Source organism: Ceratosolen solmsi, unplaced genomic scaffold (genome assembly GCF_000503995.2).
Source record: "Ceratosolen solmsi marchali unplaced genomic scaffold, CerSol_1.0 scaffold1, whole genome shotgun sequence".
NCBI lineage: Eukaryota > Metazoa > Arthropoda > Insecta > Hymenoptera > Agaonidae > Ceratosolen > Ceratosolen solmsi.
The window spans coordinates 2031679-2052200 of NW_011948415.1; the positions used below are offsets into that span (position 1 = coordinate 2031679).

Here is a 20522-nt window from a genome sequence, read left to right on the forward strand (position 1 = left end):
CATGCATATTTTAAGATTTTAAAAATATTCTTTTATTTAATATTTCAATGAATTCGTGTGCAAAAAATAATCTGAATAAAATGATAGATTTTATTGTTTTTGTTCTTGTTATATCGTATAAGCTGCTTATTATTTAGTATTTTCAGGGAACGTACACTTACCGCACTTTGCTATCTCTCTAACAATACAATTTTTTCGGATTACAGATATGCCTTTTTTGACAAAAAAAAAAAAAAAAAAATGATAACAAGTTTTCAAAGTTATAACGCGCAACAGCTACTGCGAGACTTTACTCTCAACAAATATTCGCTTCAAGTAAAAATCTCATCAGATTATTTATTGACATTCATTTCTGGGTTTTTAACAAAATCTTTGATTAAATTTACAAGGACAATCAATGCTTATTTTAAAATAAAAGTTCCTTTTCATTCTAAAATTCTTATTACAGCAATAATAAGAGTTTAATAAAGAGGATGCGCCACTGAGAAAAGGCTTTATTAATTTTTGACAAAGGAATCGATACTTTATACAATCATAATTACCCAAGACTCTACTTTAGCCTGCACAACAACGTCATTTGCCATGTCGATCACTATATTTTTTGGGCTTCCGCTCTTCTTTTCCAAATTGAGTTCAGTTGCGCTCTGCTTATCTTTTGTGCTCTTCTTATCCGTCTCTGGAAAAGATATTCGCATTTCAGTGGAGGTGTTCACGTTCTCTGCTTTGGTTGTGTGGAGAAAACCTTAAAGCCATCCGTTATTCACTGAATAATGTCTTGCGAAGACGTCTTTATCCATGCGAAGCTATTACCTTATCTATCAAAGTTTTAATATGTTATAGGATCGCTTGGAAACTTATTTATTGTATTTTCGAAAATTCCGAATCGTTCGATCATTTACATAATTTAAAAGTTTGTCTTACTTTTTGAAGAGTAAATGATAAACTCCAAGACATTATACATCGGATGCGCACTCACGCACGCACGCACGCACGCACGCACGCACGCACGCACGCAGGCAGGCAGGAAGGCAGGCAGGCAGGCAGGAAGGCAGGCAGGAAGGCAGGAAGGCAGGAAGGCAGGAAGGCAGGCAAGTAGAATACTAATGCTAAATTATTTATAATAGCGGCGTAACCTCTAATTTACTTTCTTAACTAAGCAATTTGGATTTAAATTTCGTAAGTCGAGTGAAATATTATCTTCCGCCTTAAGAGGTCATTTATGTTGACATGTGCATTGTTATTTCTACAAGCACCATTAAATGCTAAAGAGTCAACTACGTATTCGTTATTTGCCAAGCTTTTGGTGGATTCGCTAAAGAAAATTCTACTCGACCGAGGACGTATATTGTGATTTATGTATTTCTCTTAGCGATTCACTTTATAACTAAAATTATTTATCAGTTAAAAATCCTCGCGAATAGTACAATTCGAAAAAATAAAATATTACTAATAAAAAATATTTCTTTTTTTTATTTAGTATATTTTATTTATAATTTATAATAAGTAGATTTGAAAATGTCATTTCTCGTCTATGTAAATAGCAGGTAATTAAAAAATTTATTATAAAAAGCCGTATAATTAATGTACATTTATTTTATTAATATATATATATATATATATATATATATATCATTAAATTTTCATCATTACGTATAAATGAAAATTGAAGAGAAATTTCAAATAAGTTTTCCGCAAGATAGTTTTGAAGTGACACTTACAATATATACTCGATTATAAAGTTTCTGTCTAAGATTCACAAGATTGTTATTATATAATGATTCTCCAAATAATATTAATTTTATCTCTACATATTTTATCTATATTTTTAACTTATATGAATTATTAAGTTATTATGTAGAATGTAATAACTTAACGCGTAAGTTATGCGACAGTAATTTAATGACTAAAATGCAGAATGTAAAACATCACCAGTTTGATATTATATGAATTATTAATAAATCATATTCATTGAATTAATCAATCAACCAATAGAGTAAAATAACTTTTAATAATTATTATTACAATTTTTTTAATCTTGAACGTACTACTTGTATAATAAAATTTGAATTGGAGCATCTGTTTAAGAATCAATGAAACTCATTTATTTTAAGATAATTACTTTTCCGATATTTTCTTTCTTTCATATGGTTTTTCAATGGTATTAAAACAACATTTAAGATGATTATTATACTTTAGTTTTTAATTATAATTTATAAATGTCTAGAAAAATTGATTTATAAGTTATTGCATAAGAGTCTAATAAAGATATTTTTACGTGTAATATTGGACCATGGGGTTGAAGTTAAAGTTAGTACTTTAACGAGGACTACTTATTTGCCAATTTTTTAATTAATACGTTAAAAATGTAGTATCGATAGTTTGAAAGAGAGAGAGAGAGAGAGAGAGAGAGAGAGAGAGAGAGAGAGAGAAAGAACACACGAATATGTATTAGTATTATATTTTAAAAGTGTCACGTCAATAGCCAAATATATCTATACCAATAGTATAATCAAACGTACGTTACCTTTTATGAATTAACATAGATTACGAACCTTTAACATAATTCAAAGAATACAATTTAAAGAAGTTAATATGAGAATAGATTGAAAATATAGGTAAATTAAGAGATTCTTTGATAATTGGTTAAAAGATGAAATTTCGTTCATTTATAGAACGAAGTCTTTCGTTAGAATGAAACTATTAACGAATACATTATACGACTGCTCCAGCCATTCGCTGCAAATTTTCGAAGTAAAATTGTGTAACCTTAACCGACGCTGCACCTTCGCATAATTTTGGCATAAATTGCGCAAGGCCAGAAAGCGCGCAATTGTCTCGTAAAGATTTAATCGGCGAATTGCCGAGCTGCCGTGACGTATAATAATAATTCGCCGTAGCAGCGACTCCTCAGAGCTGATTCGAGATACCAATTGATCGTCCGCGCCCCGAGGAGGTCCGGGCTCGCCCCTACCACATAGAGGCAGTAGCTCCCCTTGAGCTCGGCTCGCCCAGCGTCTCTCTTCCTCTCGGATGCAAGGTCGAGCGCCCTCCCTTCCCCACCTACCCTTCTTCTCATCCTCGAGCTGGGCATCCTTGTCCTGGGAGTTACAGTCCATCTCCGAGAGCTGCCAGAGCTCGTAGGCCCTGTTGAAGGCCTGGGCGACGGTGAGGGTGACCGTCTGGGCGACCTTGCGCTTGGGGCAGAGGTAGGCGTGGCACTCCAGCGTCTCGTTCGGATTAGTCGCTATAAAAGCGAACACGTGGTCGTGGGCCCCGTCCGCCGAGCAGTAGGAGATTCTGCGTCCGGAAGCTTAGTTAAAATGGGTTCGACCTTCCCCGGAGCTCTCGTCCTATCGATCGGTTGCGTCACGGAAGGTGGACGGTTATGGTTCTGAAAGGGGATGCCGGATATTGGGACGCACGGGGCTTGGACGATCCGACGTGGACAGCCGGAACGGGAGCAGTTAATGCGTAGGTGGTAGGAAGGGTCGGGAATGGTTTACGACTTTGGCGCTCAACTGGTTAATGGGATGGCCCCGTGAATAATGCAATTAATTTTCGACCTTCTGTCAATGTCGTTTGATTAATCTACTCGATAGCGTATCCCCTACCGAGCTGTCGTCCTCATTTATTTAGAGGCACAGCTTTTTAATAGCGTTACTTATCGAGCAATTATCAATCGATTTAAGAAAAGCCAAGAACGTTAATAAATTCAGTTTGAGAAATTTCTCAATATACTTGCAACGCTCGTTATTAAAGTATCGGCGCTCCAACGCCAATATCGCCCGTTTTATTCTACAAAGAGATGCATATTATCGTTGCTAAAACTTTTATTGCCTTATGTATTTAGATAATGAACTTTAGAATATCCAGAGATGATAAATAAATCGTATGGACAATATTATCGATTATATTAAATTTTTAATTAATATATTAAATTTATTATATTAAATGGACGATTTCGTGGGAGATGTCGGACGATCGTCGGTTAAATGCCGACGGCTCACTTTCCAAAAACTTATCGAGCTAAATGTCAAGCAGACAATTATATAAAGTACTCCAAGCTCTTTTTATTCTTCGACGCGTATTATCGAGCGCGTTTCAATGGACGACGAGTGTATCATTGAATGGACTTTGTTACATCGGAAAATATGCACATTCGTCCAATGGATATTCGGCAATAAAATATAAAATCCAAGCAGATGTAATCCAAATGATTTGTAAATCAAGGTTGTTAATCGAGCCGTTGTGCCACGCGTTAAAAGCCCAAACTTTCTTTGAAAATAAATCCGCGTGCCCTTCCAAATTTACTTGCGAGAACATTGCGTATGAAATTTACATAGAACGCGCCATAAAGCTGTTATGGGAAGGTTTTAAATTCTTAAAATTAATGCGCAATAGGCAGCTTCACTCCGAAACCGTAAATTCCTCGTCAATTTTCGCAATAAGCCTGTAAAATTTAACTTTAAAAACAATTTAACATCCGTGTATTTTCAACTGCCGCGATTAATCCAATTGAAAAAGCTTCGCCTCGATCCTCTCCGAGATCCTCGACCCACCCCTCAACCGCCGACCCAGGCACTAATATCATTCTTTTGCACTTTTATTTCCACTCTATATTTCAGTTGGTTTTTATTGAAAAAGAAAAATCCAATTACGAACCTATATATCGACACTCGGAGCTGGTCCTCGTCGGTCGCCAAATCCGTCATCCGAATGCCCCGCAGACTCACCGCCAGGGAGATCCTCTGGAGCTTCTTGCCACTCGCCTTTGCCTGAAAGTAACGGCGCGATCCAACAGTAGACGATTTAAACGGAGCTCCCGAGCCTTTATTACGTATACGCTCGCTAAGTGGTAGAGAGATAGTTTTGTTCATTCTCTTTCTCTCGTGGTGCACGGGAGTGCAAAGCAGTAGTAAGGATGTGCGGCCATTGGCTGCGTTAAAAGGAAGAGCTTAGAGGCTTTGCCTCGTGGGGGAAAAGTGACTAAAAATGCGACAACATTGGCCTAGACCATTGAATAGAACGTCTGATCGAGTATTTTTTTGTTTTCTTCTTTTTCTTCTTCTTCTTCTTCTTCTTCTTCTTCTTTTTTTTCTTTTTGTTTTACGTTAGTTTAATGAAAGTCCGATTGCCAAACTGCGGGAATTGGCACATTTGATTTCGATTAGTATGGAGATATAGTTTTCATATTGGCATATATTATTAACATAGTTGTATTATATTCCCTGTCTTTGGTTTTATTATATTATTTAATTATTTATATAAAGTATTGTTATAGAAGCTTATGTTCATCGCTAATAAGCGATTGCTCAGATTTTGTGATTCAAGCCATTTATAATAATTATCAATTAAGGTAAAATTTGCATCTCAAAGTCTTACAATACGTCGAGATAAATTACAGTGTTCGTTATCTATATATGCTACTGAATTCCAAACTACAATGTTGTATTTACATCAAGTATTATAAATTATTGTATTACAATTGTTTTAGAAATATTTACAAGCACTAACGTCATTGATATGATGTGCTATATGAATGACAGTATTTAGCTTAGTTTTAGATGCATGAAAGTATGCGCGTGTGTGCGTGTACGTGTTTTTTTAAGCTTTTGTAAAAATAAAAGTAAAATATTTAATACCTACGTATTTGTTTGAAAAGTGCTTAATAATACGTATATTACAAGCACTTCGACTGATTAACTTTTAAGAAAATCCGTAAGCTATAAAATCTTATTAAAAAGTCATATCGCAATACTACTTGAAGTTTACGATGCTTTTGGACCACAAAGTAATTACAAGATTTCGAGAATTTTCTTAGCAAAATATCATCCAATTAAATTCATTAAATGATTACATGATACGAATTGTTTATGTTAAAAAAAAAAACAAACAAATTTGCAAGAGCTGCTCAGTTTCACAATTAGTCTAAGAAACTTTTATGACAGCTAAAATGAGTTTAAACACTACGTATAGAACTCAAAGTTGGGAATAAAAGTTAATCTACTAACGCTATAATTTTATAATACTTTAATGTATATTTTTGTTAATAGTAGACGCTTTTTATTTCTATCATTAAAATTGATTTCATTTTTGGTGGAGAAATATTCTTTTCGAACGCTTGCAAACAGTAAAAGTTCAGTGGATGAAAAGGAAACTGCAAGTACAGTCAGTCTCGTTGACAAAATTTTCATCTACTCGCTTTTCTAAGCGCTGATGGCGGATACTTTTTTCTTAAATAAATAAATAAATATATATATATATATATATATATATAAAGAATTTCGAGTAATTATTTACTATTTCTTCACGTTCGTATATTTGCTTGCGTGAAGCTTGATTTCATTAAAAGCTGACAGAAATGGAAAGATAGACAGACAGATAGAGAGAGAGAGAGAGAGAGAGAGAGAGGGAGAGAGAGAGAGAGAGACGGCAGAGAATAGCTTTGTCTAGGTCGTTTAATAGTGGTAAGTACCACTATTGCAGTGTCTAGACTTCAAAGTACTGGAGAACTTAACAGCACCAATTCCTTCGTGCATCTCTATATAAGTGCATTTTATGCAATTTCATGGGCTTAAGTGCATTATCGTTTTTCCTTTTGATCGAAAAACCGAAAGAGCTTGCGCATGGAAAAACAGTACACCTTCATTTTACTTTTATTTTATTTTTATACCGCTCGTACCGGTACTAAGCATATGTTTGTTTACACATTGAGAGTCTTCGAGCCGCAACCCAGCATATTTTTATTTATTTATTTATTTTTTCCAAGTATTATTGGCTTATTGTGCAAGGGTACTTGAAAATTCACTAGCTGATTACGCATTTCTACTTCAATTGTAATTTTCCATTATTATTGCATGCTGCTAAAAGTTCATTCTATAATAAGAGCTTATGAACATTTTCAAAGGCTATGCATTTTAATTGATCGAGGACTTGCTTTTTTTATTATTACAATTAGCAACTGTTTATATTTTACAATTTCAACATACATTTACTTTATACAATATATATTGTCGGCTTTAATATCTCTTTATTATACAATGGGATTTTTTTTTTTTTTTTTTTTTTTTTTTTAAAAAGGGTTTTTTTTTTTTTTTTTTTTTTTTTTTTTACAACCTTGGAAAGAAGCTTAAAGTTGTATTATTTTAAAAATAAATTGTTCCTTTTTTTTATATTATTGCTATGGCTGTCTAGATTTTATTTTACGATACTTCTGTTCTTCTACTACTTTTTGTTTCTTAAGAAGTATTATACGTTTGAATAAGATTGGAAACAATTGTATGTAAATAAACGTTTGCCGACGCGTCCATTTATTTGATATACATGCAAATGTAATTGCTGAGAGTTTGAATAATTTAAATTACGAAAATAATTTTAACATACGTGCTATTTCAATTGATATTGATTATCGGCAGAAAATAATTAAGTTATAAATTCATTATATCTTTAACAAATGAATTATTGCTGAGTAATTGACTTAGCATTGCAATAAGGTAAGCCGTCCGTGATGAGTTGAATAGTGATAAGCCACGTACATCAGCAGCGACTATTCTCATAGTGGCGATTTGTGTTGTAGTACACGTCATCTGTACATGAGATCAGAGTATGGAGATTATCACACTTATCGTGTATTAGATTTTTCGATGTTTAAATTTCAAGTGGCTGCACGGACAAATATCTAGAAAATATTCCATCGGGCTCGTCGCTTTCGCACCTTTTCTCCCTACGAGCCTACGAGCTTGCGAAATTACTTTATAACAAATAGTGATTAATAACAGGACCGTATAGATCTCACGGCTGTGCGTACAAACGATCATCCGCATGCCACCCGTTACAACTTCAAGGAGTGATAAACGAAGGGAAGAGAGGCGGCGAGATGACAGCGAAAGAGAGGGGAAAAATCCATTACTCGGTTTATTAAAGTTTCGTGTATTATCCATTAGACTACGTGTGCGCGCCTGGGGAATAAAAAAAAAAGAAAAAGAAAAATATGAAACAAAAGTGAGATCAATCATATTGCTTTATCTGATCGAAACACGAAACGACTGACAATTCAATGGTGCAACGAAGAATATTTGCATAAATGTTTTGATTACTTTATTTCGAGTGTTTTAACGGGTTTTTTCTTCTATTGTGTTTATTAATTATAATGATTATGTAAATAATCTTTTTAAATTATTTTCTGCCGTCAGAGGAGAAAAAGCCGTAACTTTTCATAATATTTCATAATCAGCTGTAATAATTGCATAATTTTAATTACAAATTAATAATTGAACCACAAAGAAAGCGGTTTTATATTTAAATTTATATTTAAAATCATGAATTGTTTTTGTTTTGCCTATATTTTTAATCATGTAAATTTGATACATAAACAAGGACTTTTACTTATTAGAGTACAAATGTTGTTATAATAATTAAAAAAAAAGAAAGAAAAAAAGGTGACAAACAATGGGTGTCCTCGGATAACATACTTATCGTAACATTAAACCAACGGATTTTAATTGAAGAAAAATTTCCTCATTAATGCTGTTAATTAAGTGTTAATTTGAATTCTACGACATGCAACAAGCGCATAAATATTGAAACGGTAAATAAACAAGGTAATTCTAAATATAAAGCAGTTCAATGTAATTTCATACGACGTACAAATACGTTATCAGGTGTACTCTAAACGATAAAATTGTACCATGGATGAGCGAACTGGCCGTTATTTTCCCAGTTTCTGTAACGTCGGACGTACGTCAGACGAGAAAAGCAGCTTTACTACCTGCGATAAAATGTATGACCAAAGTTATCCAGTAGGCAAAGCATATATATATATATATATATATATATCCAAGCACTATTTACAAAAGTATATTTTTATTTTATCCGCTTATCCGAGCGTATTCTCGTAGGGTCAAATGCAAAATAAAAATGGCACGCACAATCGCTCGTTAGGGAAATTTTCGAATAAAGTGTGCGTCCAATCTAAATTCAAACGATCGCTCTAAGCTATTGTCTTCGATTGAAGTTACATCGTTAGATTTTCTTCTCATTCTTTTTTTCTTTCTTTTTTTTTTCTTTTTTTTTTCACTTTTAAAGCAATCTTATTTAGCGAACTTTCCTTACTCAATTCTTTCCATTCAACAAGCAACATTTCTCGCATTATAAAAAGGCATTATAAAACCTTTAATCTTGTAAAATGGAACTCGAAAGTTGAGTTATTCATATTTGAAATAGTTGTACATTGAATATGTCAGTGGTGATTTCAGCGCTCAGTTATTTGAGTTATAGATCGTACATTTCGCCGACAATACTATTAAATCTTTGCTAAGTAAAGATTTGCTGAATTTGCCGCATTAGTCGTTAGACTGCCGCCATGTAATACGTCATTTGATCGGAGGTAAGCAACGGTCGAAGCTACATTCCTAATGCAGCATTTCCTCAGGGGAAGGAAGAACAACATTTATTCCAAGCTCGTTCATTGGTAATTAAAGATCTACTTTGGCTGATAGCTTCCAGCTCTTGTAGTTGAGTAATGGAATGTAGGCTTGCGCGCTTAACTAGAGAGATAGACGCGAAATGAAAATATCTCGTGAGGGATGACGTAGTTAGCCCAGTGGGAAAAATCTCTATCTCTTCCTTTCCTTTCGAGCCGTTTAATTTACATTAGCCAGACCGCGTTAGTGGCATAATTGCATAAGGTCGCTTTGTCGGGGCACGCGAGCATGAGAAATTGCCGGGATGTGGCTAGACACGACGACCGAGAGAGCACGAAGACGGGGATTGAGTGGCGCGTTGAGGGCGTGGGAGGGAAGAGGCAGAGCAGAGTAGTAGAAGGTCGGTGCAGCTGCAGCGATACCACAAACGGATTGCCGGTCGCGTACGACGAGCTAAGTAGAATTGGCACGTTCGTTCTATCAGACACATAGATATGGTGGCGCGAGCACACATACCAATTCTATCCGTTGAGCGTCATTCGTGCGCGAACGCGCGGAATTTACGCAAAAATTTACGACGGCCGAATTGTCGAGAATTACGTGACCGATGCTCGCATTCTTGGATTCATGTCACGGCGAACGCAGACGACGAAACGACCGAATTCTGGCGCAGTGTTTCCATCATCGCTCGACAAATTTTCATGGTGATAATCGCTGATCCACGATGACACTTTTGCGTACGAGGAGGGAGGCTTCTCATAAGCCAATTTTTACGTCACCGTCAAGGCTGTATTATGCAGTCATTATTATACGTTGCACCAAGTCCTCCTCGCTCTCCTCTGATTTATTTTAGCTCCGAAAGCTTTCCATCGTGGCTGCGAGACTGTAATTCGTAAATGCAAATTCCGATGCTTATGTGCGCGCGTTAAGGGCATGACAAACGAGTCGTTTTACCTCCTAACGAACACCTCGAAAATTTTACACATCCTCGTCGTGATGATGTATAAGTGCAGCTCAAACTGCGTTTGCATCTACATAATACCATATATATATATTTATACATTATTCTCAATGTTCTTTAGTTTAAAACATCTGCTTTCGCTCTCTCTCTCTCTCTCTCTCTCTCTCTATATATATATATATATATATATATATATATATATCTTCGTCTTTGCCTCGCTCGCGCGCTGATGGTGTGCGAATGTCTGACAAGGCTTGTTAACCGGATCTCTCGAAAGCGCTAGTTTCCTGAATTATCAACATAGAGTTATGCATGCGATTCTGAGAAAAGTGATTCGATGGAAAAGGATGGAATCCGACGGAAATTATAGTAACCCAAACGCACTTTGAATATTCGAGCGTCGGTTTCTATGTTTATATGCCACGTGTCTATTCGCTCTAATTGCTCGAAAGATATGACTTAAACTCGAATTGAAGCTTCTAGGCTTTTAACGATGAGCACACGCTGATTATCACCCGCTCAATTACAGTCGCAACGGAAAATAATTACGTATGTAAAAAGTGGCAATGTTGGAATTGTTAGAGGGCTGACTGTCGTATATGAAACGTTGAATAATTAAATAAACGTAAGCAGTTATATTTTTTCATTATTCAACGTGTGAAATGACCCGTACGGGGGCTTTCAGTAAATAATCTTTCTCACCGACCGTTCTTTGATTGCGTCATAAATCTGAAATTAATACTCGCATTATTATTTTGAGGAGTCTGTTTTCCTCTTTTCAGTCTTTCAAATTATTAAAGCGTTAAAAGCGATTTGATAATACGAAACTGCCGCTACTAAAATGGCATGGGCGGTGGGGGGGGGGGGGGGGATTATCAAAACAATTATTATTACTTCAAATTTATAATAATCTCAATTCTTTTTATAATGTAAATATTATAAAAACGAGCTCTAAACTTTTCAAAAGCTAAAGCAATTTTTTTTTATCTTTGTTAAGGATTTCGTTGCCTGTTTGTATTTGCTATCTGTTCGTGGAACAATACGCAGGGGGTCATTACTTTTTAATCGGCCCTATAAAGTATTATGGGCACGTAAATTATTTAACGGATTTATTTGTTAGATCAGCAAAATAATATTTGACGTAAGCTTGAAATAACGAAAATCCTCGAAACGTAATGGAAAACAAAGGAAAAGAATAATATAGAAAAGATACCTAAATATATAAAAATTTATTTAATATAGTATATTTTGTGGTCTTAAATAATAACTTAGAAACATTGGTTCATAATATTCGTGGTTTTTTTTTTACTCTCAGGACTTTCAGTTAACATATTTCAAGAAAATTGCTCGATATTTATAGTTACTTTTCATTACTTTTCATTACTTTTCATTTGATAGTTTGATAGATAGCTTTAATTGAACGTTGTTGTAATTCTTATTTAAACTATTGATATTAATATTTTTCATATTTATAGAAAATTTTTTACGATAATAGAAAAAAGATTTTTTCCTCTTCTCTTGGAAGATAATTACAGTCCATTTTGCAATTTAAATGCTTTGTTCGATCTAATATTATAAATTAAACTTTAAGTATAATTAGGCCCCGCTTAAGCCAGTATTTACGCAAGAGAAGCCTAATCGAGCTCATGCAATTTGAAATTATGCGATAATGAATTATTATAAATAATATTGAAAGTATTTTTAAAGTACTAGTAGCTCGAAACGAAAAACTTTTACGATTTTACATACGTTTACATAATAAGTAAAAGTTTCTTTTTTTCCTATAAAGTATCATTGACGAACAATAAGAATTTATAATTTAAGTTCAATTTACTTTTAATTAAACATATTGAATTGAATATAATATTATTATAAAATTGCATCAATATGAAAAAGTACAATTATACAATTAAGAATGCATTGTTGTTTCCTTAATAAAAAAAAAAAGAAAAAGAAACGATTGCTGGAATCGAACATATACCAATATATTTATCTTTTATTCACATACTATAACGACTGGAAAATTTATATCTACCAAGTCAATTAACAATTATCGGTTAACAAATTTCCTCGATAAATTTATTTGTATTTGCTAAATATTAAATTTATTAAATTGGAACATAGCAAGCATATCCGTGGTCTTGATAACGAATCGTCAATGTTTACTAATTTCCTAACATCCTTCATTGTTCACGAATGTACACGAACTAACAAAATTTACTTTCGATCAGCCACATTATTGGCTTTATAAATAATGCTAATAATTGATAATTTATATAGTTTTTTCAAATTTAAGTGTCTGCGAAAATCATTATTCATGGAATAATGAGGGAGGCGGCGATGTCCTCGTAACTAGAGGTTGTTAGTACATGCAGAAAATGAAGTGAAACTAACTTTAGTGATGGATAATCAATAGCATTTCAGCATAATTCTCGGATGAGAGTGTAATCAACATTTTTATGTTGATATGCAAAATGAGAAATAACTGAACAGTTATTCAAATACCGATAGGGCTTAATACTATTAAATAATAATTAATTGTTTTTTGTTTCTTGTTGTTGTTGTTGTTGTTCTTGTTGTTGTTGTTGTTGTTGTTGTTGTTGTTGTTTTTCTTTTAAACGAATGCTCTCAAGAATTACATCGAGCTATTGGATTATTCGATTATGAAAACTTTAGATCGACTTAATATCTATATCAATGGGAAGACGATATTTATGGTTTTCATCATATGCATTACTTATGTGTCATCACATACAAGGGCCATCGTTAAGCATCTTTAAATAGTGCTTATGAATTATTTCAAAATATGCCACTATGAAATGTATTTATTTTATAAATATAGTATGCGTGAAACAGAATTCTCGAAAAATTGTGTCGTCCATGTTAAAAATAAGTGCCCATAAAGCAAGTTGCTGATAAAAGTTTCATAAAAAACAAAAAAAAAAAAAAAATGTAGCGTTAATTACATGTAAAGTTATTGTAAAGTTATTTATTTAAATAAAATATTTACGTAGAGGAGGTTTACCTTCAATTTATTTTCAAATTATTCCGAGTTTACGAGAATGATCGATATCTATAGATCAATAATAAATTTTCATACATTATACGAATGTAATTTAAATTCTGGTGGTTAAGCCTTTGTAATAAAATTGCGAATACCAATTCAGCGGATGATAATAAATAAATAAACAAATTAAAAGGATTATTTTATAAAATAAAATAATATCGCGTGATTTAGTAATGAGTTATTTTGCATTATTTTAGCACCAGTTCGCACGAATTTTATTCTCCATTGTAGGAAAAGTAGACAATTGTGTTATGAGACTTTTTCCAGCACAAACTTTCAATCGATCCACTTGAAAGTTCGCACGCGCATTCATCGCGCGGGTACCAATATTTTTGCACAGCCACTTTCTCTCCTCATTAAAAACAGCCCGTACTTTCGCAAAAAAGCCACCAACACACGGCCCGTCGTACACTTCACGCGCGTACGCAATTGTATTGGCCGGCAGATGTCGTAAATAAAAAAAGAAGAAGATGATGGGGGTTGCCATTGTCGAGCGAGTTGTCGACGCCGTGACTCATCGACAATCGCGATTTAAAAAATCGAAGTTTCACGGAGCCTCTCTGCCTACTCGTCTGGTAAATCGTTAGGGCGGTGTGATCGATGATGGCCCGCCCCGCCTTATCCGCGGGCCAGGCGAGTCGCCAGTCGGATCGTCGTCGCCGGCGTCATAATGAAAATAATCTGCACGTACCATGCCGACGATGGTCTTTACGGCGTCGGCCGTCTCCTTCTCGCTCGAGGGCGACTCGACGAGGGTGCTGCCGAGGTACTTGAGCGAGAAGAAGGTCTCGGGCGGGATGTCGGTGTCGTCGGGCCCGGTTCTGCTGCTGCTGGCGCTCGCGGTACTGCAGCTGGTGGTGCTGCAGCTGGCGCTCGAGGTGCTCGGGCCCACGGACTCGCAGCTGTTGGCCAGGGCCCATTCCTCGCAAAGCTCTGCAATTTTTGGGGGCGGATTATTGGGTGTGAAAATGAGGGTGAGCGGAAACGAGGGTGGACTTTGTCGCGATTGCGCTACGTCGCCGTTTAATATACGCGAGGGCGAGCGGGGCTCCGACGAATCTGATTAATGTCGCTATTAAAAATGATTAAGCGCGATTAATGAACGCCTGGTTAGTCAAGCGCGAGGTAACAATTGTTCACTTGCGCGAGCGCTCCCGTGTCCCTCCTAACAACAATCCGCATTAAATGTATTAAGATATTACGGTCGATTAATTAGTTTCTTATGCGCGCGATGCCGATTATCTTTAACCAAATTCGACATTTTTCTCGAAAATTTTGCTTATCGGGCTTCCGGGACTTATTATAGGCCATTCGCGGAAAATAAGGATACCGGATTACCGGATATTTTTCATCCATTCACCAAGAGACACCGAGTGCTTGTTGTAATTTTAATTTACGTTCCTCATCTTTTATATATTATTCAATTTTTTTTCCGCACTTAATACTGCGTATCGATTAGAGTCAGCCGAAAACAGTATTTTGAAAATTTATTCATAATTACTTATTCCCCAGGGCTTTCGGTGTAACGTTAGAAAAAAATTCATCTAAATTAATTTATTTTGTACAGTGGCTAAGTGAATGTTCTAAATAATGAGCAAAATTACCGCCTTACGATTCACGAAGCACCTAATAATAGTTATAAAAAAATTTAGTTGACGAGCTAAAAATTGATGTTAGTACGATATAATCAAAGAATTAGTCATAAATAAATGAATCATTTTAACGTTTGAAAAAATTATCGATTCCTAATTTCCAAAAATTAAGAAAATATTAATGTTTATATAGAAAAGATAAAATACCCCTCATATTCTTCATGTTTTGTTATATTTCAATATTTATAATATATCCAGTACTTTCATAATGTTATTTATTCTTTTTTAATTTTAACGAGATATTCTTCTTTACGGTACTTTACAATGTTTCATAATAGTAATGGCATATGTAAAAGAAAAAGAATCACCAATAAATGCGATTGTATCATTATTATTATTATTTTTTTATGATTTAAATATTGCAATTACATCGTACTTCTTTAAAGACATATTTTTTGAAATTTAATGAAATTGTTACAACTTTAATGGAAATGTAAGAAAAAATAAACATTAAATGTCAATGAAAAGCGTGTATAATTTTTTTTTTTTTTTTTTTTTTTTTTTTTTTTATAGTATTTACATAAATCCGTAATTCCTTTTTCTCTGAAATATTTTCTTTTGCTTTATGCTTCGTACAATTTTCATCTAAATACTGAATCCCAGTACTATCATTTTAAAAATCTAAAAATATTCTCGTTTATACATACACATAAAATTAAAGATATTTCCTAATGTAGCATATAAAAAATGATTTAAAAACATTTGCTTTGAATATAAATATGTAAGATACATAACGAACTTCATACGATCATACATAGATTCAAGAATTCTGATGATGACTCCCAGTCCAAGGCAAATAATGCCAACCGAGGTATTCATTTCTGGCGAAAAAAGGGCATTTCGTTTCTCAGTCTACGTAAGTTTATCATTCCTTCATTTATTTTCAAATTGGAACATATCAGTAGCACACAACATTTGGTTCGAAATAACGTCATCTTTGATATTTCTATCACATACACGATTCTGTGTTTGTATTTTTTATTAATACTTTCTGCTTGTCGAATTCACCTACTTTTTGAAGTATACGTAGATTTTTTTTACTAAAAGAGCTATTCTAGTCATTGACTGTATAAAACATATTTTATATTGATTTTATTATAATATGACGAATGAATTTAAATGTGTTGTGAGAAACGGATTAATTAATTCGTTCATCACTAGCAGTATATATATATATATATATATATTCAATTAGTCGGCCAATATTATATTTTGCTATACTTATTCTAATATTTCGAATTATAATATCGTGAAAATGCAACGTAAGCCAGTCTTTGTCAAAAAATTAGAAATGCCAATGACAAGAATTTAATGTGATAATCAGGAAGATGTGATGAAAGAAAGTTTATATTTTCCGATGATATGTACTTTTAATGAAAAGGCATTTACTTGTTAAACAATGTATAAGACGCGATTGCAGCAAAAAGTTTTCCTTTACTTCCTTCCATTTTGTATCGCAGAAAAAACTTTACAAAATGTATATTTTTTATTAAAGAGAAAAGTATAAAGTCCATATTTTCGAGTCTCATAGTTAATGGTAAAATAATATTTTCTTTATAAGTTTGCCCGACGGAATTTTCATTTCATTTTTAAGATTTTATTTAAAGACTTTTTTCTGGATATCTTGAAATTAAAATCTGACTCTATATAGAAATTTCTTATGAATAAAAAAATCAAGGCTTGTTTAATAAAAATACAAAATAATGTTATGTTTTTATCTAATATTTGAATTAATATGTTTGTTTTTTTCTTTTTTTTCTTCATCAGCTGCATTATGAACAAAAATAAGTTTAAGAAATATTAAAACCTATTACGTTTTAATACATTACAAACTCTTTACAGCTTTCATTATTTTAATTACACAGCGTATGTGCATGTGTACATATTTATAAAGAAAAGAAAATTTCTAACTTTGTATATTTTTTCTCATCTAGATAGCATTTTTATAAAGAACTAATGGTCGATTTCATTAAATATAGAAATTTTCTAATAAATAATAATGGAGGATTTAAGGAATAATTAAATTCACAATAAGTAATTACTCTCGATTCAAGTAAAAATATAGAGCGAAACTGCAAATTACGGCTCAAATAAGTTTTTAGGTTAATATAACTTTTAAGTTAAACTTTATAAATTGAAGTTTTTACGCTTTATTTTAATTTTTTGTTTAACTTTATTTGAAACAGATAGCTTGAAAATTTTCGTCCACGTATGTATTTATACATATATATATATTTTTTTTTTAGTTTTTGTTTTTGTTTTGTTTATACCTTTTTCTTCGCAATTGACATGATAATTATCATGTTTAAATTACAATTAAATACTACATCAATTTACTATTAATTTAAAGGAATTTTAAAACCGTAATACAAACACAAAGGATTTATTAGATAATTGTAATACATATTTTTTTAATAAGCTCATTTATAATAAAATGTTCTTTCTTATATTCAATTCCCTTTAATATCCTATTCATTTTTATTCCCATACATTACGTCCATTACAATGTACTTAAATTCGTAGTATTAGTGTTATATATTTATCAAATATACAATAATACACGCTGATGCACGAATACGTGTGATCCTGCGCAATGGAGAGTCGCTATTAAAGCAAACATCGGCAGAAAAAAATGAAAATATACGCTTTCTCGAGGCAACTTCCATGAAATTTTGTGCTCATTAAAGCCAGCGATTTCAAGGAGACAGTGACGAGAAAAAAGTAGCAGGTACAAGGCACTTTTCAACACTCCCTCAAAGTTAAGCTCCAGGTTAATATTTGTCCAGCTTGATTCTCGTCCTCTGAGTCAAAGCACCTCACACGGCCTTTATCCAGCGACGACTTCGACGCACATGCGGGGCCAATAAAACCGCGCCATCCTCTCCCGTCGCCCCATCCCCCTCCACAATCCCTCATCGTCCAGGAAATAACAACTCGGCGGTGGTCGGGCCACGGGGTCAGGGCCCTTCTCGCAGCCCTTCTCCACACCCCGATCTCACCGCCATCCCAACCACGCACCGCGTGCCGTTAGAAATTGCACCGTAACCACTCGTACGTAACGCGCAAAGGGGGATGGCCGAAGCGCTACGAGCTGGCTCTTTATTAACTGCCATTCGTCCTCCGGGAGCGAGTGCAAATGTGTACCGAGTGCTTTCCCGGCACTGCCGAGAGGCTCCAGACAGCGGGGACGACGTAACGCGGGCATCTCCCTCGTTAGTTCCCCCATTGCGCGCGCGAGCTTTTTCGTGGCTTTCATCGTGCACGTTGGATAATTAATTAGCCATGATATTTGGAATTTCATTGCACTGTACTCCCCTTGATTAGCCGACTTTCTCAGTGACCAAAGGGGGTACGTTTTATATTTTCAATAGTAACATCCAGCTGTTTCGAGGGCAGTCGGAGTAGTCTAACGTAAGCCATTTCTGGCAACGGTTCGTCGCTCAGCCAACTATTATAATTATCAATAATTTTCATAATCGGACAATTAAATAAGCATTGCGTTGAGCCAACATTTCAATGTGGACGCGAAAGGATGTCGATTCTGCAATTAAGGGGATGAAAAATAGTTAAGCTGTGTATTAATTAGCGCTCCAAAAAGTTCGTAACATTCTCTATTAGTGACTTGCGCCGTGCAATTTCTTATTATCTAGGGTAAACAAATTGTCCAACACTCTTCTGCAAGAACGTTGTAGAGCATTTTTCGCCTTTTACGGTATATCACTGTCTTACAAGGCGTTGCGCTTGTATTTTTATTTATTTTCGTCGAAAGTTTACTGATCGATCTCGGAAATAGTCGAGCATTTTAATTTCGCTGCCTCGCGCCAAAGCAGCCAGCCCCAGTCGCTTCGAGACCTTTTTGACATTCCCAAGTAGTACGAGTCAGTCCTCGGTCCACCGAACTATTACGTAGGAACTTTTAAATTTATCGTTAAAAAACGACTCGCCACTACTCGCTTAAACGATGTTTTTTTGTCCAATAAGGGCTCGTCTAATGTTAATTATGTTGACATTGAGTTTCTCTTCGCAAGCCACAGTTCAGCATTTATCACAATCTATTGCCGAAATCAAGCACTTTCCTCTTCGCAGCAGGTGGACCAGCTTCGAGCATACGACGCATGAAGATCGGTGCATTTGGAGTCACTCGACCATATGCGCCACTTGTCCTTTGACGTCACTATTATATTATTATCTCGCGGTAGGCAGCTCGACGCTGACGAAGCTTTGTGGTGGTCGAGGGTGTTACTCGTAATTGGATCCCAGTGACTAAACACCTGATTAAATAAATAAAAATATATATATATATATATATATATATATATATATATATATGTATATTTACATGAAAGACGTAATTGGAATGCAGGTTGTGTTACGTATTGGATGTCATTGGAAGAAGAAAGCGCCAAACATTTTGAATTTCCATGAAAGAGTTTCTAGAGCGTGGGGTTACGTGAGATTGAAGAAATTTCAATTTGAGTTTCTACCAGTCACATTTTCTTAAAATATTTTCTGGAGCTTTACAATCAATAAATTGGAGGTTTCTTAATACTTCTTAAATTAATTTTACTCTTATTTACATACATTATGTAAGCGTACATAAGTAGTGGAGATCATTTCGTTCTTATTAATTGCATACATACTGCCTCCATTCTGCTTATTCTTTGATTCTAAGTACACCGTGAATAAATATATGCACACATATGCGCGTTTACATGCATCTGTATTTAAGTGTATGTTGTTGTATAATAAAATTTCAATGGAAGAAATTCTGGATAAAAAATTTCAGGATTAATAGTATGCTACTCGTGGAAAAAACAGATGCATTTTTGTTATTTTCATGTACAAAGAAGAATAATGACGGGACATAATAAAGAGAAGGAAAGTTCATATTTATTATTTGAATTTTATCGCTGAGAGAGAGACGAAGGGAAGAGAGTGTAGTAGGATGTAAAGGGGAAAGAAAGAGTGATAGATTTTTTATACAAGAACTAATCTTTTTAGTATTTAGGATAATAATATACGAATAAAGAGTGGATATCGTTTTTGTATGCTGATATTTCCCATAGAACATCGATTTTCAATTAATTTTGAAAGTGCCAGGTGATGCTCATGCTGAATAATTTTCCACGAGTCACTTCCTTAATAAGTATTAAATATCATTGTTTTTTGCGATAGACATCTTAAGATATGATTATGCTAAAGATACAAGTTATATTCAAGTCGAAAATTTTTATAAAATTTATTTAAAATTAAAAAAATTATATTATGAACTATTATTAAACAAATTCCAAGCGCGGAAAATTTTTTTTATGGTTTTAATAAAATTAAACAGATGTTACATATTTTTCATATTTTTATGAATTATTACAAAGTATATAATATATAAGCTAATTATAAATAGAAAACAAATACTTTAATTT

At 34.0% G+C, this 20522-nt stretch overlaps 1 protein-coding gene across 1 annotated transcript in view; it reads right to left on the reverse strand.

Moving 5' to 3' along the window:
• The window catches only part of LOC105369050 (low density lipoprotein receptor adapter protein 1), a 71574-nt gene that overhangs the window by 2523 nt on the left and 48529 nt on the right, over nucleotides 1–20522 (reverse strand). The window contains exons 2-5 of the mRNA XM_011508292.1: nucleotides 14142–14383; nucleotides 4663–4775; nucleotides 3065–3297; nucleotides 543–676 (exon numbers count right to left, since the gene is read on the reverse strand). Of these exons, the coding sequence (XP_011506594.1) occupies nucleotides 543–676; nucleotides 3065–3297; nucleotides 4663–4775; nucleotides 14142–14383 (722 nt within the window). The remainder of the gene's footprint in view (nucleotides 1–542; nucleotides 677–3064; nucleotides 3298–4662; nucleotides 4776–14141; nucleotides 14384–20522) is intronic.